Here is a 26,631-nt window from a genome sequence, read left to right as displayed (position 1 = left end):
CCTAGATATGGATTTGATTCGAACCCCCGATTGCTTCTGTCCGAGGTTGGTAGCCCTATTAATGCCGTTATGCTTATGCTTCGTGTCCATCAAATCCCGTTCGAACCATCCGTTGTCACCTATGCTTTTTGGCTTGCAAAGTTCCAATCACAAGTTGAAACCGAGATCCTCATGTAGTTCATGCACCGCCCATACCGAGATCGCCCTCCGCGTCTACAATGGCGAGCCGCTGCTTCGCCGTCTTGGCTTTCTTACTCACGCCCTTGCCTCCTCGAGAACCGGGGCCCTTCTTCGGCGTGGAGGTCTCGGCGGTGCTCACTGGCGTTGCGGCTCCTGATGGCTTCGCTGAAGCGTCTTCGAAATGTCCTTCGCCTGTGGATTTAACGTTAGCAACTGCAGAGAGACGGGTTCAGGCAGGCAAAAGGCTTACCTTCATGGTACATGTCATCGAGACTCATCTCGCCCTTCTTCTTTCGAGCTGCAGCAGCTTGGGCTTTCTTACTCTGCCTCTTCTTCGAATTTTCATCGTCAGGCTTTTCGGCGGCCTCCTTCTCCTTCTGCTCGATGAGCGCAGCCTGATCGTCGTCGGCCAGCCACATGGCAATGTCTTTGGTGCGATTCTCACGCCTATCACGAGTGTTGAAGTCTACACCAGCACCATCTCCACCAGTGATGACCACACGTTGGACTTCTTCCTTCTGCATGGCCCGCTTCCGGATTCGTTCTTCGATGGTGCCGCGAGTGATGAGACGATAGACTGTGACCTGCTTGGTCTGGCCTAGTCTGTGCGCACGGTCCATGGCCTGAGAGTCGATGGTGGGATTCCAGTCCGAGTCGTAGAAGATGACCGTATCGGCAGACGTCAGATTGATACCAAGACCACCGGCACGGGTGGATAGCAGGAAGATGAAAATCTCCGGTCTTGTTTGGAAGTCATGCACTGTGTCTCGACGGTCTTCCAGCTTGGTGCTTCCATCCAATCGACAGTACTTGTAGTTGCGGTATGTGAGATACTCTTCCATCAGATTGATCATGCGAGTCATTTGGAAGTACAGCAGCACACGGTGGCCACCATTCTTGAGTTCCCGGAGGAGCTGGTCTAGTTTCGCAAGCTTGCCAGAGTCTGTCACGAATCTGCGCATCGAAGGGACAGTGATGTCGGTGTATCGGGACTTCACGTTCTCGGGCTTAGGCAGCAGGTTGGAGACCGGGAAGTCGCTGGGATCGACATCGCGTTCCAACAGCTTCTCTTCGACGGATTCCTCAAGTCCATACAACGGAGCCCGTACGTCCATGTTGAAAAACGTCAGCTGCCGTTCAGAGATGGAGGATTGGTCGAAGCAACTGATCTCAATCGGTGGCGCCGAAGCCTTCTGTCTTGCGGCCGGCTCAATCACTGCCAAACCTTGATCAGCTACAGTATCCTTAGAGATACTGCAGAGCTTGGCCAGGTGCGAATTGGGGTCGAGATCTATGAGGGCTCGTCGAGGATTGTTGTCAACGATATTGAACATAGCATGCACGGGCGGGCCTTGTGTGTCTTCTTTTTCGTCGTTGTCGTCGTCCTCCTGGAATATGCGCACGGTCCGCTTAGGCTGTTTCTTTACTCGAAGGCTGCGCTCAAAAACGCCCGAGTCCGCAGCAGAAGCAGCTTCGCTAATCGACGTATCGACGAAGCGAAGGAAGGAGAAGGCTCCATCGCTCTGCACGGAGGATTTGATGTGCTCAGGAGTCCAGATCCTCATCAGCCCACCCAATCCGCTTGTTCTGAAGCCGGCTCGTCGGAAACCGGCTCGAGCGTTGCTCGGTCCAGGAACGTCTAGTCTCCCGACATCGTTGCACAGTATTCGAGGCAGGTCGTACTGAATGTGATTGCGAACAGAGTAGCCAACCTGTACGAAGGATCCCTCTCGAACAAACGAGGCAGTCTCTGCATAGTACGACATCGAGTACGGCGACGCAGTATCGGCCCGCTCGAACAGGTCCGGATGGTTGCAGACTTTCCTGAACTGCATGACCAGGTTCATTAGAGTGGCAGAGTCCTCATCGCTACCCAAGGTAGCCTTCTCAATCAGGTCCATAATGCTGATCTTGCTGCGGAGGTTGGCATAGTATGCTCGTTGTCGGTATGTCAATTCGCAAAAGACGTCCTTTTCAACCTTGTCGCCTAGCTCTTTCTGCACATGAGCTTTCACACGACGCAACATGAACGGCTTGAGAATCATGTGCAAACGCTTAAGCTGATCTTGATTGAGTTTAGTGTTGCTCTGAGCATGGCTTTCGATGTCCTTGGAGAACCAGTCGCTGAACTCATCGTGCGAGTCGAACAAGGTAGGCATGATGAAGTGCAACAGCGCCCACAGCTCCTGCATGTTGTTCTGAATTGGCGTACCTGTGAGCAATAGGCGATTGCGGCATTGGAAAGCCAGGAGAGTCTTCCATCGCGAACTGCTGGACGATTTGATTGCCTGCGCCTCGTCCAGGATCATGTATTGCCATCTGATCTTCTGAAAGTACTGTGCATCGTGAACCACGAGCTGATATGAGGTGACAAGGACGTGGAATTCGGAGTCCTTGGTGTAGGTGATGTGTTTCCGGTCCCAGAACTTGCGTAGAACCTTTCGGTCTTTTGCACTGCCCCAATACGGAAGGACCTTGATAGCTGGCACGAACCTTGTGATTTCCTGCTGCCAGTTGTGCAGCGTTGAGGCAGGAGCAATAACCAGGAACGGTCCCCAGATGTTGTGTTGCTCTGCGAGATAGCCCATAACGGAGATAGACTGAACGGTCTTGCCGAGACCCATTTCATCTGCCAGAATACCGTTAATCCCTTGTTCGTAAAGGTTGACCAGCCAGTTGAGACCCTTTAGCTGGTATTCCTTGAGTTGGGCCTGCAGCATCTTTGGTTGGGACACTTGAACATCGCCAGCCATGGTAGGATTCTGGAAGTTCATGTCACTGTTGTCGAAGGCGGCCATCTGATCATCGCCGTTGAAGTTTCGAGCTTTGTCTTGGGCGTCTTGCAGGGCGCTCGCAGCGTTGGCCGCTGCGGCTTTACGCAGGTCAGACTCATCTTCGGCATCAAAGTCAAGATCTTCGAAGTTGGTGACCTTATGGTTCCCATGCTCGTCCGAGAGCGCCAGGTCATCCATACCCTTGTTGGCACGGACGTCCTTAGCTGTGCTCTTATTGCCCGAGCCGGCAACCTCAGGGTCATCAGTAGCACGCTCGATCTCGTCGGTTTTGATCTTGCGACTGATGAAGTGCGAGTAGAGTTCGGTCTGTGAGATGAGGAAGTTGAGTTTGCGTTTCTGTCTGTTGGCTTCGCGATCGGCTTCCGCCTTCTTCGCATCCTCAATCTCCTTCCTTTCCGCCATACGCCGTAAGTCGCGCTCTTCTCGTTCATTGCGCTTCCAGAAAGACATCATCTCACGCATGACCCGTTTCGCCCTGGCTTGGGTATCTTTCATGCTCTTGTTGGTGCGTTCCTGCCATTTACGCGCCTGCTTACTTGCGAGAATGGACGTCTTCCGCAGATTTTCTCTCTTGGTCTGGTCCGAGGCGTTCTTGATCTTATGGACCTTTGGAATGTCCTTCCTAGCCATATCTCTCCAGATCTGCTCGTAAATCTGATTGTAGCCCTTCGACTCATAATTGACTGTGGGCGCAGGAGGAGTCGTAACAACGGCCTCCTTGGACTTCTTGCCCTTCGGTGCAGGAACCGGGGTAGCTTCTTCTTTCGGCGCTATGTTAATGAGCGCGTCTCGTTCCATTGCATCATAGGCGGCTTGTGCAGCATCTTTCTCCGCTTGCTTCTTCTCTTTCGACTTCTTAGGACGGGCAGAGGGAGCACCAGGCTCCTTCTTGGTGCGCTTCTTGGGCGGCTCGCCGGGTTCCGGGGTGTCGAGCTGGAATGACGACGTAATGCCCCCATCATAGTTTGGTGCAGGGGCCGGTACTTCCATATCCTCGGGCGCAGGGGGGTCTTCGTTGCGAGCGATAGTCTGACGGATTTTGGCCTCCAGCTTCTCCGACTGTTGTTTCAGTTTCTGCTGAGCCTCTTCGTCTGGGGCCTCTCTAGCCTGCTGCTCGAGCTCTTCTAGTCGCTCTCTGTCGTTGCGAATTTGTTGCTCGCGGCGGCGCTTTCTCTGCATATCTTTCTTCCTTTCTTTCTCACTCTGGTGGTCCTTGTCCGCAATTTCTTTCGCAGCGACAGGTTCAAAGCGTTCGCGGTAGCGAGCAGCAGCCTGGTAGGCGTGCTTGTCCATGCCATGTATGTGAGAGTCAAGATAGAAGCCCCGACGGCGCTTGAGTGAGGTCAGTTAGGTCACGGAGAAAGGCAATGCGCAACGTTTGGTCACCTACCTTCCGCTTGTGTAATTCGCTGTCGAGGACGATTGCCGCTCTTTTCTTGCTTTTCTGCTTGTAGATCTGCATGTGTTCAGCCCAGCCAGCATCATCAACATCGCTAAAAGCAGTCTCGTCGATGAGGTTTAGAGCCTTCGATATCTTTTCAAGCTCCTCATCCGTGGCCTTCGTGCGAGGCGGCGGAGGGGGCACATATCTTCTCTGAACCTGCACGGTCTCGGTTTTTGGGGCTGGTTTGGGGTCACCGTTCACGACAGATAGAATGGAGCCTATCTCCGGCATTTTGGTGGACTTTTCAGCGACCGGCTTGATTTCTGCAGAAGGTTTTGGGGGCGGTGTCGCCGGCCTCGGCGGAGGCTGTTTCGATTCGGATAGTTTCGGGGATGGTTCATTGTTTGAGGGACCAAGGATGCTTGCGAAAGACATCGGGTTGCTCGATCTCTCAGGTCTCTATCGAAACAAGTCAGTATACTCTCTGGTATCGCCAAGGTGTGATCTCACGTCTTTTGACTGCGGTCGCGACTCTGACGCAGATATCTCGCTTGGCCTTCCATTAGTGAGGCCATGGTATTCCCTTAACGGTGACTGCAAGGCGGAACCCGTAGGATGCGCGTGGGAGGGAGTGCCGTCGTACGGCGGCGCCATTGTCGGATGGATGAGATGGCCCGAGTATGATCTCTGGAGGGGGTACGGAGGGCTCGACGGCAAGGGTTGATATTGTGGGCCTGCGCCTATCGATGGAGGAGGTGGTGGTGGTGGCAGAGCGTTGGGCGCAGGCAAAGGTGACGCCAGGGTCGGGCGGTTGTGGAGTGGGCTCTGTACCAAGGAAGTGGGAGGGAATGGAGGAGTCTGGACGAGGTGCTGAGGAGGCGGTATTGAGTAGGGTTCATGGCCGAAGAATGGGCGGTTCGGGCGAGTTGGTGAATATGGTGGAGGATATTGATTCGATTGCGACGGCGATCGAACCGCGTAGGGCGACGAGCCAGACATTGTGGAATTCTTTCTGGGCGCCGTGTCCACGGATAGTCGCGTAGGTTTTATTTGTTGTAAAGGTGTTGCCCAGCTGACAGGCGCCGATGGTCAAGGTTTTATCTATCACCCTCGCTCGCATTCGCCATCGTCAATCCGGTGGTTCAGTAGTGCAGCGGCTCCGATGGTTTTCTGTCGACAACGAGATGGTCGATGTCAAGGTGGACTGCGGAGGATGGCCGACCCTTCAGTTCGTGCCTAGACTTCAACGGGAGTTTGGCTGATGCAGCCAGGTCGTGTCACCGGATCAGATTCACTTATTCAAGGGGCAGGTGGCATCAGCGCTGAGCTGGGGAATGGAAATCTAAGTGACCTCTTGCCAATTGCGAGATGAGATTGTCTCGATGAGTTGAGGAGTCGATGGGAATGGGATGAGGGTGAAGAGGGATGGTGGCGATGAGGAAGACGCCGGATCATGGTTCAGTCACAGCTGGTGCAGCCGTAACTGCATCGCAAAGCCAAAGCTCACATCCGCATTACTATCCATCGCAAATCGCAGCCCGACGAAGACTCGCTGGACGTGGTCACGTGATGCGAGTCTCAATACGGAGTACTGCTTTGGTGCAGGGGTCTATATAGGCGTGCCGATGACGATGGAGTTTATCAACAGCTTGCTGGATTAGATGTGTTTCGGATGCACTGTCCGTGGTCTGGACTTGAAGTTTTCCTGTGCTGGACATGCTGGCAGTGGTGTGAAGGGCGGCGGCCTGGAAGCGCAGAGAATGACGGGGCGGGTGCTGAGGGCAGCCTCTGACTTCGACCTCGTCCAAGAATCCCCCGTTCTCGCGATGGGGGAGACGAACACAGGGCACTCACCCTCACTGGCACCACTGGCACCACTGGCAGCTCCAGAGACAGCCAAGGTGGGGCTCGAAGCGTGTCATTGATTGCTGCAAGCGATGACTTGGCGCGCTCTCCCATGCCATATCGGGGGCCACCTCAAACTCTATTGCTTCCATGTCTGTTTTGGCACCTGAGGGCACCTGTGGTGGCCATAAGCCTGCGAGATCTCCTTATTCGCCTGCCTGTGGTCTCGCTCGTCACCACCGAGTCGAACCCATATCCCAGGGGCCCGGTCGTTGTAGGTCCTTCTTCATCCGGACTCAATCCCGGACTCGTGCGAGCAATCTCGATGGCGCCAAAAGGCAAAGATTCCGGGAAAGCCTCATCCAGCAGTAGTAAAGGTAAAGGCAAGGGCAAAGATGACGGTGGTTCATCAGCAGGTGGCAGCGGGAAGCTCAAAGCAGCCCAATCCATTAATGCCAGACACATTTTGGTAGGTTTGACCGAGCACCAAACTCTTCCGAAAACCCGATCATGTCTGTTCCAAGGTGAGCTGATTTTCTGCCGTCAATCAGTGCGAGAAGCACTCGAAGAAAGAAGAGGCCCTGACAAAGCTGCGAGAGGGTGTGAAGTTCGATGATGTGGCGCGGGAGTACAGCGAGGACAAGGCTCGACAAGGTATGATTTGAGTTGTTATGCGCCGTTGACCTTTCGGCAATGCATGGCATCAGCAACCCACCGGGTCCGTCGGTCAGATCGGCTAACATGCACCAAATTTCTGGTCCTACAGGGGGTTCATTAGGCTGGAAAACAAGAGGCAGCTTACACGGGGATTTCGAGAAAGTAGCCTACGAGCTGGAGCCATCCACAACAGCCAATCCCAAATGTGAGTGATTGTGTGTTCCTTGATTTCTCATGTTCATGCTGCTGGGTATCAATGACCGCGTGTCGCTGTTTATTCTATCTACCTGTACAAATAGTGCGGTCGGCGAAATGAGCGGTGTGAAGCTTCCTAAATCCTCCGCAAAGAAAGGAAAAAAGCTAGCTTATATGCGATAAGATGAGCATGCTGTGCGATCATCCAAACAGAACGACCGTTTCCCCTTGCTCGCTTTCGCTGATCATTGGTTTGCCACGCAGATGCCGAAGTGAAAACAAGTCATGGCTACCATATCATCATGGTGGAAGGCCGTAAGTAAGTGCTGTCGAGAATTGAGAGCTGAGATCGTCAGTGGATGAGTGGACTGGCGACGGTCACGTCCGCGAGGACATCTAGGGCAATGTGGTCAAGGTGGTGCTTTCGTTTCCGGGGAGACTTGTTCTGGGGCAAGATCATGATATCGATGATTGGCAGTCTGGCGTTGGCGGGTTCGGGAGGACTGCGACTAGCCTTTGGGGCACCGTCCACGCTGGAGTGTACGGACACAGTTGGACTCGGGCGGTCTTGGGGGGGAGTAATGCGAGCAGCCTGATGAATGGCAACCTGAGTTGCCTGCTCAGAAGCCCTCTCCTTCAGCCTTTCGCCTAGGTCCAGTGTCAGAAAGCCACTGGATCTGACCTCCTCTTGGGGTGGTGACAGACGTTGTGGCAGATTGACAAAAGTTGCAGGCCGTGGCACTTCGGCAACCAGGTTGAGAATGCCGCTGGACCGAGGTCCTTCGGGCACGATAGCAGGAGGCGGTGCAACACCGTTGGGTGACAGCGCCCGCGAAGACGGCGTGCGGACTGACGCTCCGTCGTTGCTGGAAGAAATGCGCCTGAAATTATCATCGGCTGATGACATGTAGTCGGGTTGGAAGTTTTGCTCGTGAACATGATTACGAACCACCCGTCGCCTCTTGGACCGACTATCCTCAAGTTCATCCATTCTCTTCTCCATCGACATGGTTGCATCGTCGACCGCGACCACACGTTCTCTCAGACGAAGTTGCTCGTCATAGTTGCCCTCGACCTTATCTTCAATGTCAACGATCCGTCGACGCATTTCCTTCTCGCTTTGGTAGAACGGCGCCAGGGCCTCGCGCAGTATGCGCACTTCTCTCTCCCACATCGACCTCTCTCTTTGTAAAGCATTCTCTCGATCGCTGCGTTCATTCTGGATGGCCTCTTCCATACGCCTGACTTTTTCAACAAGGATATTTATTTTATCAACAAGGGCATTGACCGTATCAGAAGGCGGCTGTTTTTCATGCGTTTCATTATGGACATGGTAGCAAGCTTGGTGACCGCATTCGCAAATTGTGCCTGGCGCAGCTCGGTTGAGATGGAAGGACTGGCACGAGCATCGTTGATTCTGTGCCGCAGGGTGTAAAAGGAGATAGCGACATTCTCCGGCGGGAAGGGGTCGGGCGCCTTCACTGGGCAAGCGGAGAGGACGATGTTCGTGAGCGAATGGCGGGGGAAGAGGCAGCGCGTTCGAGCCAAACATCTAGCCCACGGCCGTGAGGGCACCTGAATCCGACTAGAAACTCCCAAATAAAGTGACAGAACCTCTACAACGCATACAAAGATGCGCGTGAGGTTAAGAGGTCCCGGGGGAAGTCCCCTCCTCCCCCTCAGAGGAGGGCGATATCACCAGTTATACAATATCAAGTGTCCAGGGAACTGTCTGAAGTGAATTGTTCGACCTGCGAGCTGTCAGCCTCCCTTATCGTTATCGCTGGCCAAGGTACGGTGAGTGACAATGGCGGTGTCACGTACGCAGTCTGTTGGGGCTGGGTGTCACCACGGCGCGAAGCTCTTTCTCAGAGAACTCCAGCTGAACGTGTACCACAGATAAGTGCTCATTGTAGATTGGCGACGAGGGATTCAGAGGAGAGAGCGAGAGAGCGAGGAGGAAAAACTAAGTTCGAGGAACTGGCAGCAGTAAACACTGCTGATGGTCAGGAGTAGTTTATCAGCCGGGTGGATGTTCTTGGATGGATAGCGATGAGAGGCCGTTATCTGGCGCAGATGCTGAGGTGCAGGACGCAGTTGCCCAGTGCGTCTCGGGTCAATCGAGGGATTCTGCCGGCAAGACAGAGTCAGGGAGACATGTGCCTGCGTGCCGTCAGGCAAATGGACCTTGTCGAGCCTGTTGGAGTGGGTCGGATCGAATCAGAGGGCGTTTAGCAATCGGGGGGTGTCAGGAAATGGCAAAATGCAGGCAGGGTGGACATGGATCGGAAGAAGCGTTGGCGTGCTGCTAGCCTCCAAAGATGCCCGACGTTTCGTCGCTGATGTGTAACGCAAGCAGGCGATCTTGATGGGCTGGAGGCTGGATGGCTGCTGATGCGCACGGCCAGTTGAGAGATGATGGTGTATGATAAGGATAAGGCTAGTGAGGCTGCTTTCAACTGCCAGCTCTCGTTCTTGGGTCTTGACTTGCTCAGCACTTGCATTCGTCGCGGCAAGGCGGAACGGAACAACGTGGGATTCCCGCGACAAGGTTCGACTTCGCGCCCCCCACCAAAGGATCCTTGTTCCTTTCCATATCATCATGGAACTTGCATATGAAAAGAAAACATCGCAGAGGAAGCAAAGGCCCGCAGAGGAGGGCGAGCGAGATAGCAGCCGCGGCAGCCACCCAGTCACGATTGGTACATGGATGTGTTGTACACAGTAGATGCGAATTGCTCAATCACCTCACCTCCTTCCAGGGTTGTGCTCAGCCCAAATCGGTGTGTCGAAGTGGGGTTTACCCTCCCCCCATGGGAGCGGTTCGGGAGTGGAACAACGCGACAGTAGCTCGTACGGAGTACGGAGTACACCTTGGGCTTTCCAGATCGCGATGTGATAGGGAAGTACCGGAAAGTGCCCGTTCAAAAGTTCGAGTACAAGGTACTCCGTACGTACCTCGTTCCTGCCTGGTCGATCCTTCACTTTCATTGCAATTGCACATGGCAATGAGATGCTCACTGGCCAGCAATTTGACCGCTTCTGATGTACTCCGTACATCTGCATTTTGAGACGCCATGATTGTCAGGGACGGCAACCGCGAGGGCCCGAGCCTGCCGCCATAGTAGTTAAGACCCAGTCGAGCCAGGACATGCAGAACTCTGGGCCCAATCGGTCGCAGTAATTTCTCGCATTGTGTAAGCATGGGGATATGGAGTTGGGGGGTAGTGATGGACTCTTGGGCACGAGAAAGGTGGTGTGCCACAAGTGGAACGAGTGATAGGCTGTACAGGAAACGTGCCTGGGATATTCCATCATTACAAGCTACTTGTTCGTGCTCGAAAAGGCTCCAGAACGAGATCGGCTCTAGGTCGAGAGGCCTGGGAGCAAAGACACTTTCCGCTACGTCCTCTTCGCGGCCAGGCCACGGTCGATCACCAGGTGCCGATGAGGTCAACGGAATCAGTTTGCCCGGTCTGCATGAAGCGGTCTTGAGCGATCCAATGCGTGATATCTACCACAGTACTGTGTACTCCATGATTAGCACCCGATCGTTCTCCAGCCAGAAACCGAGATCGGCACAATTGAGCGAATGCTGTCGTAGCGAATTTTCGAGAAGGCCTATGGGTGACTTACTGCAAAGGCTTTGTCGCTGCGAGGTCACAGCTAAGGGTAAGAGTTAGGTAAACCGTGTCACACGGCAGGACTCTCCCACACTACCGGTGCCATGGTTGCCTCGCTATAACTCCACAGTACTGTGTACTGAACTATCTCAAGGCCAAGAGTCAGGGCGTGAAGACCTGCACAACATGTCACTTATCGATCACTGACTTCCCACCACTGGCGTGGTTGACATGCGAGTCACTTTCGGTGGTGAGTAAGCATGTCTTTCCTTGCCTGCTCACCCATTGCTTGACCTTGCGCCGTCAATGATTTTCCGACTGGAGCAAGGGCGAGGGGCCGAGTTCGTTTCCAGGCGGCGGTGGCTGCGCAGCTGAGTGAGAGACCGTTCTAGCAGTGCCGACCGCGCCGGAACCACCAACATCTCATAATGAATGACCGGACGCTGTCGAGACCACCGGCAATCTTTGTCGGCTTGTACTGCATTAAATGTGGCCTGCCATCGCCTCGATGCGTTTTCAGACAGGACAAGACAATCCTGAGACTCAACTTTCCATCTCACAGACACCCCAGCACCAACGGCTCCGCAGCCTTACAGAAGGAAGCCAGTCTTACCCATCAGCAGATTGAGACCGCGAAGCGCATGCGCTCAAGTTCCGCAGCCTGAGCAGCAACTACCACTGCCCCCCTCTATTCCCTACGCTCCCTCCCATCCTACGCTGTAATAATGGCCGACAGCCAAAAATACGAACCACCTTCGGGCCCTCCTCCCAGCTCAGTACTTCAAGCACCCCCACAAGTCCACCAGGATCCCGGCCCTTACTACCCACCCAACGGCGTGGTCGACAACACAGGCGGCTATCAAACATACCCGCCAGCACAAGATCCATCTGGAGGCTATCTACCGCGCCAAGGCTGGAACCAAGGTCCACCGGGTGGTCCATGGCAGGGCCCTCCAGGTCAACAACCGCCCTATGGCTATTATGGTCCGCCAGGCCCGCAGCAGGGCATGTATTACCAACAGGGACCGCCGGTAGGGTACTATGACCGGAGTCGAGGCCAATCAGGGGCAGATGGCTGCTGCGCCGCGTTTCTTGCCGCCTTGACGTGCTGTTGTTGTCTTGAACTTTTGTTCTGAAGTGATGAAACGAGATCATATCATACAAGGCGCTTGGGCGGACTCTTTGTGGGTGTGTTGGTGTGGAAGAGACCTCACGGGGACGAATGGCTTTCCTCTGGAACCACAGGATGGCTTCGCGGCTCGAGATGTTCTTGGATTATGTACCAACATGTGGAAAAGCATATTGATTTCAACCTAATCTTTTCAAACGCGTCGAGCCCAGTGGTCTTCATGCTCTTTACATCCTGTTCGAATGGCGGCCACCGAGGAAACAGTTACGTGCACACACCGTGTTCCATTGAGTCTCCCGTGCTCTCTATGCCAACTCCTCTCAACACTGCATGGATCAATCCTCTGCGCGTTCGGTCGTTCTCCGACTATCACGGTAGGAACTTCACCAGCGCAAGATATCACCGTTCAGACTGCCTGCCTCGAGCAAACAAAGAAGCCGGAGCACGACCTCTGTCACCATGTGATATGACTACCAGCGGCCCGGTCATTCTCTATAACAACCCCAACAGCCCTACTTCCTAGAGGTCCCCCAAACGCCGGACACCCCAACAAAAGAGCAGCCTGAGCTCTCCCCTTGCTCGAGCGACCAGTCTACTCGGCCCGGAACACACTCAGTGCTCGAAGGAGCCGATACCAATCGACGTTCTGAATATCGAATAGAAAACATTGAGCATCGAACATCGAACATCAAAAATCGAACGCCAGGCAAAATCCCTCCAATTCATTCCGCATACACGTACATTCCCCATCGAACCACCAAACGTCCGGATCATCCAAAGGATCCCACAGCAAGCAATCGGGCAGTAGCGAGCAGATTGGACCAAACCACGCCAGACCAGCAATCACTCAATCACTCAATCCATCAATGACGCAGCTTCGTCTCTTCTGTCTCTTCTCGAAGTACAGCCGCCGCGGGCGATCCAGGGCCGTCCTGCCGACTGCTCAGATTCAGATCCGCGGCCTGTGCATCACAGCGCTGCTTTCCGCCATGCTACTCGCGGCCATGATGATCTCTTTCTTGGTTAGCCAACGCACCAAGGGTCAGTATACCCTCGTACTCGACACAGGCCGCGCATCGCAGCTGAAAAGGAAATCTGGCGAGACGTCTTCATCATCGTTACCGTCTGGGCCAGCAACACCAACATGCTATGCCACAAGCGACATGCCTTTGATCGTGCTGGGCGTGATCTTCAGCGTCCTTGGACTGCAACTCACTGGCTGGTCAGTTTGGATCGTATTTAAGGACCGAACGCGGAAGTGGAGGATATTTGGTGGGCGATGATAGCGGATTTAGAGTTGATGCCTGCTGTATGTATTGTGAAGCTGGCACGCTGGGCAGGAAGCATGCCAAGAATCATGTTCATGGATGCAGTACGGAGTAGGGCGCTTAGGCTAGGGCATACGCAAGCTCTCAACTGTTGATATGTCGGCAGAATGTCTGCTCAATCGCAATCATCATCACATACTGGTGGACAAGCCACGGGTATAGTACAGGGATGGGTCTGAAGAACCACAGCCACGCCATCTGATCGCAGATCGGTGGTAATATCAGCACCCGGCATACATTGGCATCATTTCGTCTCGTTTCGTTCATTTCTTCGCCACAAGCACTGCACCGTCATAGACCTTTTGAACTTCAGCTGTCACCATGGCAAATGGCTTGGCGGCCCGTTCTGCAAACAGACCGATGACCGTGGCGAGGGCTGGTCGAGCATTACTTTGCACGGGCGTCCAGTGTCCGCTGCGTGGTAGGAGTGTGACTTCGCTATCTTTCGCCAGGTAATCTCCGATGCCGTCCAGACAGATGGGTCGCGAACAAGCTTGATCTTTCTCCCCCCAGAGGACGCAGGTAGGTGCATGCAAACTCCCCTTGTACTGATTCACGAACAAAGAGTTTGAGACCGAGGAACGGCGACGACCAGGACTACTGGACTCGGATGCCGAGGTCTCGAGAGCGTAGAGGTCGGTAATGGTCTCAAGCGACTTCGTCCATGGTCGCCAACCTGCTCCATCACGGTAGTAGCCTGTCATGTTCCAGAATGCTTCTCCTGGAGACTTGGCACGTTCCAACACACTCGAACCGTAAGTTTCTCCATGCTTCTCTCCATTGACGCCATTACCATTCGTGCCGATGACTGCGGAAGTCGATGTTTTGCACTCCTCCGGCCCAGGGCCAAAGCTCGAAGCCATACACTCCTGGGCATGGTACTCCTTTGGGCCCTTGCCATATGCAGATCGATTTGCTCCACGGACGAAAGAGTAATTTCCGGCAGTGCCTAGATACTTGACAAGCGCTGCTGGAAGGTGAAAGGCAAAGATGTAGCCCATCAACATGGTTTGCAACATCAACGGTTTCAAGGCATGGAAGGCCTTGGACAGGCAGCCGAAATTCTGCTTTGGGGCGTGTTTGAACTGCTTGAAGATCTTCGAGGCTGAATTCAAAATCCGGTCTTTGTTCGCGAAAGCGAGTTCAACCTAGGGGGTGGGTCAGCCTGTGGGCACGACATTGTCTAAAACATAACTTACATGTGGCGCATTGGTGAGAATGAATCGGTCGGCGAGAGAAGACGCTTCCGCAGCTAGGCGAAACCCTAGCACACAGCCCCAATCGTGACCCACGATGAAGGTGTTTGTGTCCTCAGATGCCTCTGGCGGGATGTACTTGTCTCTCATGGCCACTACGAATTCTGTGAGCGCTTCGAGGACTTCAGTGTCATACTTCTTGAAACTGTCACTCCCTCCGTAGCCTGGCAGATCCACGCAGACAAGTGTAGCATCCCGCACTGGCATGGCCGGCTCTTGCATCAGATGCCTCCACATCATTGAGCTATCGGGAAACCCATGGATGAAGATGACCAGATTGTCTCGCGAAGGGGTCGCTCGATTGCTGATATAGTGCAGTTTGAGGTCATTGCGGAGGTTATGGAAGTAATGCTTGAAGCCCGGTAGAGGTGCTTTGGCCAAATTCCAGAAGCGATCTCTCTCTATGGTCTCGTCAGCATCACCATTTCATGTTTGGCTGGATTATTCACCGATGGCGAATTGTAGCTCATCCTGCTCCGTGTCCTTCTTGAAGAAGGTTCCATTCTTGATGAACAGGCCTAGGAACAAGCACCAGTTGAAGAAGCCGAAGGAATAGAATGAGACTCTTCGCAACAGTAGAACTATCACATTTGAGTCCATGGTGGGCAGGGCTAATTCAGGGGATGTTGGACCGTCGAAGCTGGAGGGGTTCGTTCCTTCGACGAGGTTGTCAGCTCCTCGTCAAGGGCGGCACCGCGAATGCCTTGGGACTCCGTCAACGAGGTATTGCCTCAATACTACATGTAGTGAGACGACGAGATAATCTTGTTGATCTGGATGGAAAAGGTGTCCGGGCACAAAGGAAATCAAGCAACTCGTGACCGTTCAAAGGGCTAATTAGTTTGAGGGCGGGAGCAAACATTCACTGCAGCGTGGCACCTGCCGAGGTGATCCTTCCATCTTCAGGCCCATGAGCACCATCTGGCTCTATGGTCCCCCATGATGTGCCATTCTGTGCACAAATCATCCAGGGGAACACAGAGAACTCCAATTCGAGGCGACTCGCGTGCGTGAGATGGGGAGGCATCGCGATGGATCGCCCGATGCAGAAGCGATAGACAACAGACACGCGGAACAGCAGCTTGAGGTGGAGATTCCGGCTCGACCCCGCTGTGCACACACTGAAACTCCACCCACTCACTTCCCTCTGACTTTCCTCTCACCTTCCTCTCACATAGCTCTCCAGTCACCGATTACCTGCAGATCCAGACCACGGGTGTCCCGCCGCTTACCAACACCGCCAAAGTCAGAACTTGCATGGAGATCTTCGCTTGTTGCGGCGTGCCATCGTCAGAGCAGCCCAATGCACATCTTTCCTGGTTGCAGTCGCGGTGTCCATACCTCGTACCTTGTCAGACAACATCAACATGCCGAGCACCATAGGGTCGGACCCTGTGCTGCCCTCAAACAATATGGAAACCTAGAGTCTATTACGGGGCTCGAGGTCCAGGCAGCAGAGGGTTTTAAGTCAACTTCAGGGTGCTGAGACCAATACCTCAAAATATGTCGTTCTCAGTACAAACTGTCTATCTAACCAGCGTATCCTGGGTATCGTCGTCAGGTTGCCACTTTCCCTGACATCTCCAACTCGCGCTACCATAATCCAGGTGTGCCTGACGTGTCGATCCCATGGTCGGTCATCATGTGATCGATCATGCGCAACAGGGAAGCTCCCGGGTAAAATTCGACTGTGTTAAACGCAACAACAACTTCAACCAGCGCCGGTAAACCCCCTGCCTTGGAAAGCGTATTAAATCAAAAGTACTGCTGTCAAGTTCAAAATCGGTGGGCAAGCTCAGTGGCACGAACTCAACCTTGTGCGGCGAAGACCTTTTAGAGCCCTTGAGGGTGTCATGGTAAATCGGTGGGTTTGCGGTACCTTGTTTGCTGTGACTCATTTGCAAGAGAGCCCTGAAGCTCTCAAGCCCCTGTTGTCTTCTTGAGATCTGAAGAACTTAAGCAATAAGGTCCCTGACACGATACCTGGGCCCGTCGATGTTGCACGCCAGCAAGGCCTTGGCCGCTCCTTTTCAGCCCGTGGATTTTCGCCTGTCGCACCTCCAACCAGCAATAGAAATCCTCAGGGTCTTCTCACGACATATCGCGCGTTTCCGTCGCTTCGTTCTCCCTTCCACCTGGCTGTCTTGCGCCCTGGCGGTCAAGAAGGCGGTGTGCCCAGCTGTTGGGGCACCGCTTCCACCCGTAAACCATGGAGACAACGATTAGAGCAACAAGGACAATCAAAAGTGGTACGCCCCAAGCCACATCTGAAACCATCTTGCTGTCTGAATGGTTGCAGCAAGTCACGTGTGTCGCGTGTAGGCTCTGAATCTCAGATGGGACCGTCGAGCTAAGTCAACTTTGGTCTCGATATGGTGTATTGCGGATCTGGCTTCCCTGGATTTGGGTCTCGGGTTTCGATGATGACGAGAAAGCCCAAGCTCTGGGTGCTGCTATATATAACTCGTCCAGCTTTGATCGAGTGATTATCAGGGCGTCACCACACCCAAACGACGTTCCGACCTGACTCCAGCCTGCTTCAAAGCCTAACCACCGCACCAGCTACTGACTGAATTTTCGTCATTTTGTCACTGAGAGCTCACTTGAGTCGTTTTGTCTGCGACAGGGCGATGGTGATCAAGCCACAGCCGCGGCCGGGTCGCGAACGGGTCCTCGGTTCCAACCACGTAGTGGCACTGCGTTGACAACCCTGGATCGCTCGGGTGTTTTCTGTCTATACAAGACCACCACCACGATGAGTGCAAAAACAAGACAGAATACAATGGCGAAGATCGCACCCCATTCCATCATCGAACTGTCGTCGGTACGGGTTTGTGTCTTTGGACTGGTCGCCTTCTTTTGGTGGTCCTTTCGTGGTTCTTGTTTTCGTCTCCCGAGAGATGTCTGTGGAGGTACTTGTGGAAGATGGCGCAGTATTCCGATGAGACGCCATGCTTGCCAACGAGAACTCCAGCCAGCCTCTTTATATGAATCTTAAGTACCTCCACAGCCCAACGATCGCCCGCAGCCAAATTTTGTCACAAGAAGACCGCCATGCAAACAATGGTGGTGTGTTGAAGCGCTGTCTTGCCGGTACACTCCGACTTTGTCACTGCAGCTAACGTCAATTACAACTGGTGTGAATCAAGTCAGCCTCCCGTCCAACGATCAGCGCTGTTGCCCTTGACTCATGCTGTAGCGGCCATTCATTTGAGCCAGTCACTGCAGGACCAGTCATCGGACTGGTTGTCTTCTTTCGCGTCAAATCCGGATCGACCTTTCTTGAAGCTCGGGTTATTCACGTGATGAAGCGGCCAGCTTTAGACTCCCACTTGTGGATGGAATATCTGGAGTCACTGCTGGCAGAGAGCCAGGCATACTACCAGCTGAGGAGGTAACTCCTGTTTACGGTGGACCGCTTGTATTCCCTGTTGATGGGGAGGCAACCTGATTTCGTGGTGGGGTAGGATCGTCTGGGTTATTTGTGTGTTCTGTTGGTGGTGGGACATTCGGATGCGTTGCTGGCGGAGCAACACTTGTATCCGCGGGAGGAGGAGGCACGGTTGGAGTCCCTGTCGGCGAAGGAGAGCTGGTGTTTCCTGCCGGCAGAGGAACATCCGGACTTGCTGGCGGCGGAATGCCATCTGCTTCTCCTGTCGAAGAAATAACCTGATCGCCGGGTGGAGGGACGTTCTGATTCCCCGTTGGTGAAGGATTGTTTGTATCTTCTTTTACCGGAGGGACAGTCTGCGTTCCCGCCGCCGAAGGAATCCCTCTCGGGCTTCTTCCACGCCTCGCTCTACGTCGGCGAGCTGCATGTTGATCTAGACGGAGTCTAGCATCAGCATTTGCGTTTGATCTAGCGATTACGACGACGACGGCGGCCGCAAATAGTAGGCAGAAAATGATGGTGAAAATTACCCAACCGTTGATCGCCATCTTGACTTCGATCTATGGGCCCTCTGATGGCGGCCGGGATGAAACGAGAAGCGTGGATTGAGTGATTGTGCGGTGTCCCCAAGACAGGGCAGCATCAGTGAAGGAATACTCTGTTTCCACCTGAGTATTTATGCCAGGTGAGCCGGAGACATCATTCGCTCGGTTTGCTAAGCAACCAAACGGCGAGACTCTATCAATGATTACGACCTCTGGGTTTTGAGCATTGGCGGATCAAAGGTCTGATTAATTGGCTGGGGAATCAAACGCAGCTTGCGAACGAAGTCAGGACTCAAACTTGGAATCCTACTCGTATCGATGACTGACATGGCATGGCAGAGCAGAATCTATCGCGTCCGTCCAACTCCATCCAGGCCTTGTACAGGTTTGGATCAAACACAGCGCCACAAACGACAATCATCCCAGGGCACGAGTCGGGACGGACGTCCACACAGCGTCTCTTCGGGGGATTGACATGGAGCTGCCGAGTACGACGAAGGGAATTCCATAGCATGCACCAAACACGACATTTCACACCGCAGTAATGAGTTCCTTGCTTTCCTAGATGACCACAGTACCTCAGGCATACCGACTACCCAAGGTCGACAGAGGGTTCTCAATGCGACCTGTCAGCGCCATTTTCCATCACAGCGAATCTACTGGTGTTTCCCGGTACGAATCCAGTCAACATACCTGCCCTTTCGCTTCAGCAGTTTTGCAGACACGACTTCTCACGCCGGTCCCCAAAGAATCTTACTCGGTCTAGTAAATTGAAGCCACAAGACGCCTGACATGGAATGTGGGGTTCATTACAAGCAAGTTCATTCGTGTTGTGTGCAAACTGCATATATGCATATTGTTGTGTACTGGCGCAGCACACGCCAGCAACACTTCTTCCCGCCCGATCAAGCTCCCATCGCGATATAATCAAACACTGCCACCTTGTGATGGTCACCGCTCTGTTTCAGCTTATTGCACGTCGCGCCGCCTAAGCAGCCACCGATGCGGCCGGCGCAGGCGCATTTGCATTGGCTCCTCTGAGCCAGGCGCCTTCACCTCCCTTCGCAGCAGCGACACCGTCAGCGGCATGCTCGCCACGGGAGGTCCCGAATCTCCCCAGAAATCCCAAAGGCGCAGGAGGACCACCCAATCGCATCGCCTCGATGGCATTGCCATCGATCTTCTTGGCCTGATTCCTCGCCAGCCCGACCTGAAGGTAGAGGTTCCAGATCAGCGAGAGGAAGAAGAAGCCAATGGCGGAAACAAAGAACGCGAGGGCAGCGTTGTGCGCGAGCGCGAGTTGCCGATTGGGTGGGTATGGCTCGTACCCACCGCCGCTGCCTGCACCTGAGCTGCGCTCTAATGGGGCGGTGCGCGTCTCGAAGGACTCCTCGAAGCCGGGGATGTCGAGCTGTCGATTAGGTGGGTATGGCTCGTACCCACCACCGCTGCCTGCACCTGAGCTGCGCTCCAGTGGTGCGGTGCGCGTCTCGAACGACTCCTCGAAGGCCGGGACCTCCAGTTGGCGATTGGGTGGGTAGGGCTCGTACCCACCGCCACTGCCTGCGCCGGAGCTTCGATCTAGCGGAGCGGTGCGCGATGCGAATTGCTCGAATGGCGGGAGCTTCGATGCTGCGGGCACGGGATCCTGTGGGCCGGGGACTGGCGGAATGATGGCTGTATGAGGGGGTTTATCGTTAATTCCTTCCCCAGCTTTGTACGGGGTCGGGGTCGGGTCGACAAGCGCAGTCTCCGAATTGATTGTATTGTGCTGTCGGTGGCCTGGGATCCGCATGGCCTCGTCGTGGTGCTGGCGATGGAGATGAACATTTCGATGCCCGTGCACGGGACGAGTGGCAGAAGCTTGTGGCACAATTGTCAGTGCGAGACCAAGAAGCGCCATGGAGGCGAGAGTCTTGATGGGTGCCATCCCAGCGGGAGAGCTGTTGTAGGTGGCTGAAATCGATATTTATGTTGGGGGGTGGGTGTAGCGATTGATCGAGTTAGGTTTGTTCTGAATCTTTCGAGTTGAAGAAACAAAGGATGTGGATGAGTTGAGGTGTGCAGGAGAAGAATTCAGATCAGAGCTCCAGGCTGGGGGAGAAGACGACTTTATACCCATGTCCCGCATGTCCTCGCCTGTTTGTTATAACTCGTTCGTCTCGGTTGTTTGTCACGAACAGGCGTGCGCTGCTGTGTGAGTGTCATTAACTTCCTCACTGTCAAGTCTCATGATCGGTCGGTATCACTATCGCGAATGGCAAGAGGGCAGCGAGTGACGCAGTGGTGTGGTCTGGCCGAGGATATGGATGGGAGTTGTGATGGTGATGAGGTTGAGATCGATGGTTAGATGAATAGATGGACAGATGGATGAGCTGCTGCGTGTAACGTGATCTATGGTGATGTTTGTAGTGAACATGGTTGACGGCGTTCAATATCATCGCGGAAAGTGCCCCAGCAGTTGGAAGATGAATACCACTGCATCACTTCCGATCCCCGAACAAGGTGAAGAGAAGTAAAGGTGTTGCTTCAAGACTGAGTGGAAACCCGTGCGGTTTCTCCAGGGTGCTGTATCACCTTCTTTGCCTCCCCGAGGAAGTGTAGTACTTCTGCTGGACTCCTTACAGAGGCAATTCTTCGGCCGAAGCGTAAGTACTGCACAACATGTGATCGGCATCAACGTCCACTTATCGCCTTCTCCCATTATCAGAGCATTAGTATTGAACGTGGAACATGATACATGTGAGCTTACCTACCTCCTAGTTCCTCCAACCAGCAGCGTCGTGTCAGTCCATCCACCACTCCTAACTCCCACCGAACCCAAAAACCTCTTCATACCAATCCACGCTCCTGCCATCCCGCCACATCCACCGGCCGACGAGTCCTCTAACATGCCTGGATAACCCCGAGGGTCCACATACAAAGATGCTGATACTGTCACTGACGGTCCGACCCTCGTCCCTTGCGTCCGCGGACTGCGTGTCACGCGCCGCCTTAGTGTCCGGCATGGCCTTGAACACTTCATCTATACTCTCTCGCAAATCGGGCCTCCGTCCCAGATCCTGCACCTTAATCCCCCTCGCGCGCAGGAAGGGACTCTTCAACGTTGCAGCAGCATCGGAACCACCCCTATCGAGAGCATCTTGGGATGACCTGGTGCCGTAGATCTCCACGTCAAGAGTGTCTGTCACCCCGTTTCGTAGAGCGTCCAAGAGAAGGTCAATCACCCATTGCGCCTCCCCGAGCGTCTTGGTGATGTAGATGAATTTGATCTTTCTGGACTGCTTCAACAGGGACAGATAGATCGGGAGCGTGTACGTGACGCCGATGCCGCCGGCAACGAGGAGAATGGGACCATTCGAAGAGAAGGTCCTCGACTTCGACTTCGGTTTCGGCCACGTACCCGTATCCGAGCCAAGAAATGCAGGCATATACTCGCCCGCCCCGCCGTAGGGACCCTCGACACGCATGCCTTGCACTAGACCTTTCGTCGCTGAACCCGAACCCTCACATACCGCAATCCGCGCGAGATCCGCCGTCCCCGGCCCGCCTGTATTCCTGAGGACCAGCATGATTTCCACGTGGCAACATGAACCCGAAGTCCTCTGCACATTCGCAATCGTCGCCGGAGTTTTCGGTGTCGCTATACCCTTCCGCACAAGATAGACATGCTGTCCTGGCATCGCGCTTGCTAACGGATCTTCCGCCCCGACGTGGAACGTGACTTGGATCAATCCCCTCGAAGTGCCTGTATTTATAGCTCGACACCTCAACCCCTCAACCTTCCTCGCGCTATGGACCCTCAAAGCTACTCCGAGGATATAAATCACGACAACCTGCCCCACGAACCAGCGCGAATACGGCACATGAACCCACAACGCGGGAATCACGACTCCCGAGAGAAAGACATGCGACACGTAAAACACGGCGTGATACACCCGTCTCCTCACCGTCGGTAAACTCAACATTCCCAAAACGGTAAATCCCCAGAACGCAAGCATACCGAATTGGACGTCCGGGTCTTTGATCCTCCTGCCCAAAACCCCCATCGAAACAAAGAACCAAAGGTACAAGACCGCATGCAACGAAAGGAACAAGTGCACGATCCGCCCCAACAGGCGATGCACACTGTTCAACCTTTCGTGCGTCATCCCCGTCGCCCAGGTTATGGGACTATACCGCGCGTGCTTGATGCTCAGTAAGTAATGAATCGGCAACTGGCTCGCCGCGACGTGGCCCATCGATTTGGTGACGTGCATGTAATCGTCCCCCGTGCCGCGGGTGGTCAGGTAGAGCAGCCAGAAAGTGTAGAGTGTACCAAGGAGCGGAATGTAAAGCGGACCGTACTCAGGTACATATGTCGTTGAGAGAACCCAGGCGATGCGGCGGAGCCGGAGGGGGAGATGGGCCCCGCGTGCCGGCGGGCCTCGAGCTGGTAGACACCTGATGGAGCCAGCATGGAGGCAGCGTCGGTAGATGTATACGGCCAGCAAGATGCCGAGGGGGCTGAGCCAGGCGTGGAGGCCGGCACGGTTGAGTTGATGGCGCCGTGCTTCGAGCTGCTCGGGCGTGAGCTTGACTGTCATGGAGTAGGTCATGTCGACTTTCAGGAGGTCTCCGACTCAGGCCAAGTTTCTACGATGAACAGGCGGTTTCATAGGCTCATCATTATTGCATAGGCCAAAGGTGTTGCGAAAGTAGATTGACGTTGATGTGATTGCTTTATAGCTAAAGTCTAGCACCTATGGGATACTACGTGCTAAGGACAGATCATTACGAGGCCACAGATACGAGGTCGCCTATCCAAGATCTGTAAAAGGGGGTCCTCGGAATCCCTCGCCAAGTCGCCCGAACGAGGCTGTGAAGCCCCTTTTGCCATCTGCGGAAGGGCGGCACTGACCCGCTTGATCTAACGCCGTCTTTCGATGCCGCCCAAATTGCATTCATCAATTAAGTTATGTATCGCAGAGACGACCACAAATAGCATGCCACATGTGGAACAACAGATAGCAGCCGCTTGCAATGCGGTACGGCACAAATGATACGCATTAGATGAGACACATGACCCATGCACAATCGCTCATCAAGCATGCAACTGTACAGCACCCTTGTACTCCAATGACGCCTAGATGAGCCACGGAACAATTCCAGGCTCAAGGTGTTGTCGATCCAAATGACACGCTCTTTCGATACTCTGCGTAGTACCACGCGAGGCGTTTCTCGACTTCCTAAGCGTTCGTGGCCGCCAGCGCCGGTGCTGTTGGTTTGGAACCAATGTCCTCCAAGGCAGCTGGTTCGTCTGCCGAAGGACTCCATTCCTCTATCGGTTGAATGATGGTGCTAGGTATAGGCTCGACCGCAACAGTCGGGTTTTCGTGCGCCACGTCCTGAGGCTGCTGGGCGGGCGACGGCACTTGCTCTTGTCCCAGTTCGAACTGTGGTGCCTTTAGAATGGGCTTTGGTACCTTGGGTGTTTTTGTTGGCGAAAGATGTGATATCGTCGCTTCCACCGCCTCCTCTTTACTCGAACTTTCTGGCATCTTTCTTGGCGGCGGCTCCGGCACATCCCCGAGCTCCCGCGTCCCCGTTGGCGATAGCAGTGCCTCGCTTTGTCGCCTTTGAAGTTCTTCAAGTTTTGCGATGGGATTCTGTCGTCCACAATATTGGCATCTCCAATGCAAAACACGCGGCAAATCAGGTGGCAGGACACGCGAGAGAGGAAACTCAGGCTGGGGGTAGTGGGAGAAGCGACGCACCCATTCTTCTTGCTTTGGTACCCCTTCGGCCGCTGGGAGGGTTCCCTCATCCGCTTTATCATCACCACCCCAGAAGGTAGGTCGTCGTATCGGTGCTGGAGTCACGGGTAAGCTCGGTCTCTCGTCCTTGGTGGGGAAGTCGGTTAGTCTCAGGCTTGGTCGTCGTCTACTCCTATCAGTCGGAGAGGTGGCGCCGCTAGTGCTGCGAGGAGAGCGCTGGCCAAGTGTGTTATACAAGACCTGAAGCTTCCCTTTGCGAGGTTGGCTCATGGCCTGGACATAGCGCTCAATTTCGGGCATGTCGTCCCAGGCATTCGTCCGTTGTTGGAAAGATTCCCAGACATTGATTGGCTCGGGTGGTGACTTAGGAGGTGAGATGAGAGCACCTTCTTTGCTCGCTTCTTCGACGTCGGTAGGCTCTAATTCCGTTGGCGGTTCATCAGGCACAGAAGCTGCCGGCTTCGAAGGAGGCGGCGGCGGAGGTGGGCTGGGTTGCCTGGCCTGAGGAAATACCCGTGTCGGCTTGGGAGCTCTAGATTCCCACGGGAAGATGGGTTTGGGTTTCTCTGGCTCAGGTGCCTTTTCGGGTACTTGGTACCACATATCCTTTGGTGCTTCGGGGTAGTGAGTAGGCGGCTGGAAAAGCGACGTCTCGCTTGACATATCATAGATTGTTGTAGGGAAGTTTGCCGCTTCTGGTTTCGAGTGGGCTGGTGGCGGTGCTCTGCTCAACGTAAGCAACAAAGGACTAGACGCGGATTGATAGACTTACCGTGCCGGGTCCCATTCTGAATGGGGTGCCGAGAATCGCCTTTGCTCTCTTGTGGGGACAGGTTGGAAATCTTGCGGGCCTTGTGGAGTAGGTGCGTCGCCCAGTGGCAGCTCTAGAGTCGTGCTGTGCTCAGGTTGGTCATGTTGTGAATGTGTCTCATGTGGCTGAGATGTTTGGTCTGATGGCGCCGGCTGGTGATGCGGTTCCGGTTCGTGGTGCTGCTGGGGTTGGTGATGCGGTTCTGGATGATGGTACTGCTCTGGTTGGTGATGGTACTCGGGTGCTGGTTCCCGTGGGTAGTGGTCGACGTATAGTGGTTCTTCACCTCGAACATAATCATGCACCGTCTTCTTGGAACCGAATGTCTGGGCATCGTAGTAATGGACCGCCTGCACCTGTTAGCGTTGCAAGTTAAAGCCCCCATTCGGGGCCAGCCCACCTTTGGACGATAATGCCTGTCAAAGACAGACCACCACATCCCCAACAGTTCACCATACACGCCCGTGTTCATCCTGTTGTCTCTGCCCAATGTCCACGGTTTGTCTGCGCCGATGAAATGTACGACGGCAATACTGCTCTGGAAATGTCGATAGGCGGGGACGTATTGGTAGTGGCCACTGGGAGTGCAGTTGTAGGCAAAGCTCAACCTTTCCCACTCGCGGAAGTGCATGTTGAGTAGCCCTTGATCAGCTCCGTCGAAGCTGACGCCCCTCTGCGCCAACGCATACAGCGCGTAGTAATCTGACATGTTGGGATTCAGCACCATCATCCCGCTGTTGAAACAGTCCGGCCAGCCAATATCCGGCACCGCGGCGAAGTCTGTGTCCATGTTGAGGAGCTCGTTGGGAGCTCGGAGAGCCACCATATCGGCATCCAAGTATACAATTCTCTTGAACTGTGTTTGCCGCCATAGCTCGATCTTGGTGAAGGATGATATCAGGTCAGGTCGGTTCATCAGGTAGAGATTTGCAGGGTTCTTGTTGGTAATTTGTTGGATAGGCACAACTTGGTCGTAAACAGTCTGGCTATGTCAGTGGCATGCGAGGTAGGTTTCGGAGGCAGGTACGGACTCGGAGCTCGTTAATCGTGTCTGAGGATAGTTTGTCGACGAGGATAAAGGCCACCAGAGGAGCTTTTGCGCCTCTGTCCTTCATGGAATGGCCCAAGACCATGGCACCTATACCTCAACATCAGCCGGGACCGCATGTTTGTGAGCTCTTCGTCCACATACCCGGGAGGTAACCATCGTTCATGAGCAGCTGTGGACATTTGGGTCAGTATTCACCGGTGCGGGGAAACTGGGAGAAGAGCTTCCTACCGTCGCAAAGACGGAGCCTCCGCTGAGAGGAGCCATGATGCTGGAGGGCCGAGTCGACAGTGAAGGAGGACGGTGAGGAAGGTAAGGATAATATCGGTAGTGGAAGAGAATCACAAGATCACTGTGGTTGCAACTCCAGTGCAACTAGCCCAGGCCGTCTGCAGGGCCTCGCCAGGAAGGTGCTTGTCGACTGTGACTGATGCGATCACTTTTTTGGGGATGGAGGGAAGCTGCGAGTGTATCTTGCTGTCACTGGCTGCTCACGCTCCTCGGTAGGTGCTCAACAGCAAGAGATGCGGGGGACGAGCGCCGGATAGAAGCAGGCCTGCAGCAATTGGTCCAAGCTCCAACGCGCTGCTGCTCGTTGCGCTGGCGGCCACCAAACAGAAGCTTCCGACTGCGGCGAGTCCACACTGACGTCTTGCCCGTTGCTGCAGAATGATGCAGTCGAACAGAA

The 26,631-nt window shown here is 54.3% G+C and overlaps 8 protein-coding genes across 8 annotated transcripts; 2 read left to right on the top strand and 6 right to left on the bottom strand.

The window, feature by feature from the left end:
• Nucleotides 1–178: 178 nt before the first annotated feature.
• Nucleotides 179–4,794, bottom strand: A1O7_03090 (adenosinetriphosphatase; the record flags this gene model as incomplete). Its single annotated transcript, XM_007757116.1, has 3 exons — nucleotides 179–372; nucleotides 431–4,307; nucleotides 4,366–4,794. The coding sequence occupies 3 exons, from the start codon at nucleotides 4,792–4,794 to the stop codon at nucleotides 179–181; spliced, it is 4,500 nt and encodes a 1,499-aa protein (XP_007755306.1).
• Nucleotides 4,795–6,529: 1,735 nt separating this feature from the next.
• On the top strand, nucleotides 6,530–7,074 carry A1O7_03089 (peptidyl-prolyl cis-trans isomerase NIMA-interacting 4; the record flags this gene model as incomplete). The annotated part of the gene is made up of 3 exons (XM_007757115.1): nucleotides 6,530–6,673; nucleotides 6,756–6,858; nucleotides 6,971–7,074. The coding sequence occupies 3 exons, from the start codon at nucleotides 6,530–6,532 to the stop codon at nucleotides 7,072–7,074; spliced, it is 351 nt and encodes a 116-aa protein (XP_007755305.1).
• Nucleotides 7,075–7,408: 334 nt separating this feature from the next.
• On the bottom strand, nucleotides 7,409–8,608 carry A1O7_03088 (uncharacterized protein; the record flags this gene model as incomplete). The annotated part of the gene is made up of 1 exon (XM_007757114.1): nucleotides 7,409–8,608. The coding sequence occupies one exon, from the start codon at nucleotides 8,606–8,608 to the stop codon at nucleotides 7,409–7,411; it is 1,200 nt and encodes a 399-aa protein (XP_007755304.1).
• A 2,796-nt stretch (nucleotides 8,609–11,404) lies between these two features.
• Nucleotides 11,405–11,815, top strand: A1O7_03087 (uncharacterized protein; the record flags this gene model as incomplete). The annotated part of the gene is made up of 1 exon (XM_007757113.1): nucleotides 11,405–11,815. One exon carries the CDS (start codon nucleotides 11,405–11,407, stop codon nucleotides 11,813–11,815), a length of 411 nt encoding a protein of 136 aa, XP_007755303.1.
• Nucleotides 11,816–13,399: 1,584 nt separating this feature from the next.
• On the bottom strand, nucleotides 13,400–14,992 carry A1O7_03086 (uncharacterized protein; the record flags this gene model as incomplete). The annotated part of the gene is made up of 3 exons (XM_007757112.1): nucleotides 13,400–14,284; nucleotides 14,336–14,793; nucleotides 14,842–14,992. 3 exons carry the CDS (start codon nucleotides 14,990–14,992, stop codon nucleotides 13,400–13,402), a joined length of 1,494 nt encoding a protein of 497 aa, XP_007755302.1.
• Nucleotides 14,993–19,316: 4,324 nt separating this feature from the next.
• Nucleotides 19,317–20,231, bottom strand: A1O7_03085 (uncharacterized protein; the record flags this gene model as incomplete). Its single annotated transcript, XM_007757111.1, has 1 exon — nucleotides 19,317–20,231. The coding sequence occupies one exon, from the start codon at nucleotides 20,229–20,231 to the stop codon at nucleotides 19,317–19,319; it is 915 nt and encodes a 304-aa protein (XP_007755301.1).
• Nucleotides 20,232–21,132: 901 nt separating this feature from the next.
• A1O7_03084 (uncharacterized protein) lies at nucleotides 21,133–22,926 on the bottom strand (the record flags this gene model as incomplete). The annotated part of the gene is made up of 1 exon (XM_007757110.1): nucleotides 21,133–22,926. The coding sequence occupies one exon, from the start codon at nucleotides 22,924–22,926 to the stop codon at nucleotides 21,133–21,135; it is 1,794 nt and encodes a 597-aa protein (XP_007755300.1).
• Nucleotides 22,927–23,556: 630 nt separating this feature from the next.
• On the bottom strand, nucleotides 23,557–26,210 carry A1O7_03083 (uncharacterized protein; the record flags this gene model as incomplete). The annotated part of the gene is made up of 6 exons (XM_007757109.1): nucleotides 23,557–24,808; nucleotides 24,857–25,245; nucleotides 25,296–25,877; nucleotides 25,927–26,033; nucleotides 26,088–26,115; nucleotides 26,175–26,210. The coding sequence occupies 6 exons, from the start codon at nucleotides 26,208–26,210 to the stop codon at nucleotides 23,557–23,559; spliced, it is 2,394 nt and encodes a 797-aa protein (XP_007755299.1).
• Nucleotides 26,211–26,631: the final 421 nt, after the last annotated feature.

This window comes from Cladophialophora yegresii (assembly GCF_000585515.1).
Source record: "Cladophialophora yegresii CBS 114405 chromosome Unknown aczIN-supercont1.2, whole genome shotgun sequence".
Taxonomy (NCBI): Eukaryota; Fungi; Ascomycota; class Eurotiomycetes; order Chaetothyriales; family Herpotrichiellaceae; genus Cladophialophora; species Cladophialophora yegresii.
Note: the sequence above shows the minus strand (reverse complement) of the source record. Positions and strands in the feature narration are given on the sequence as shown.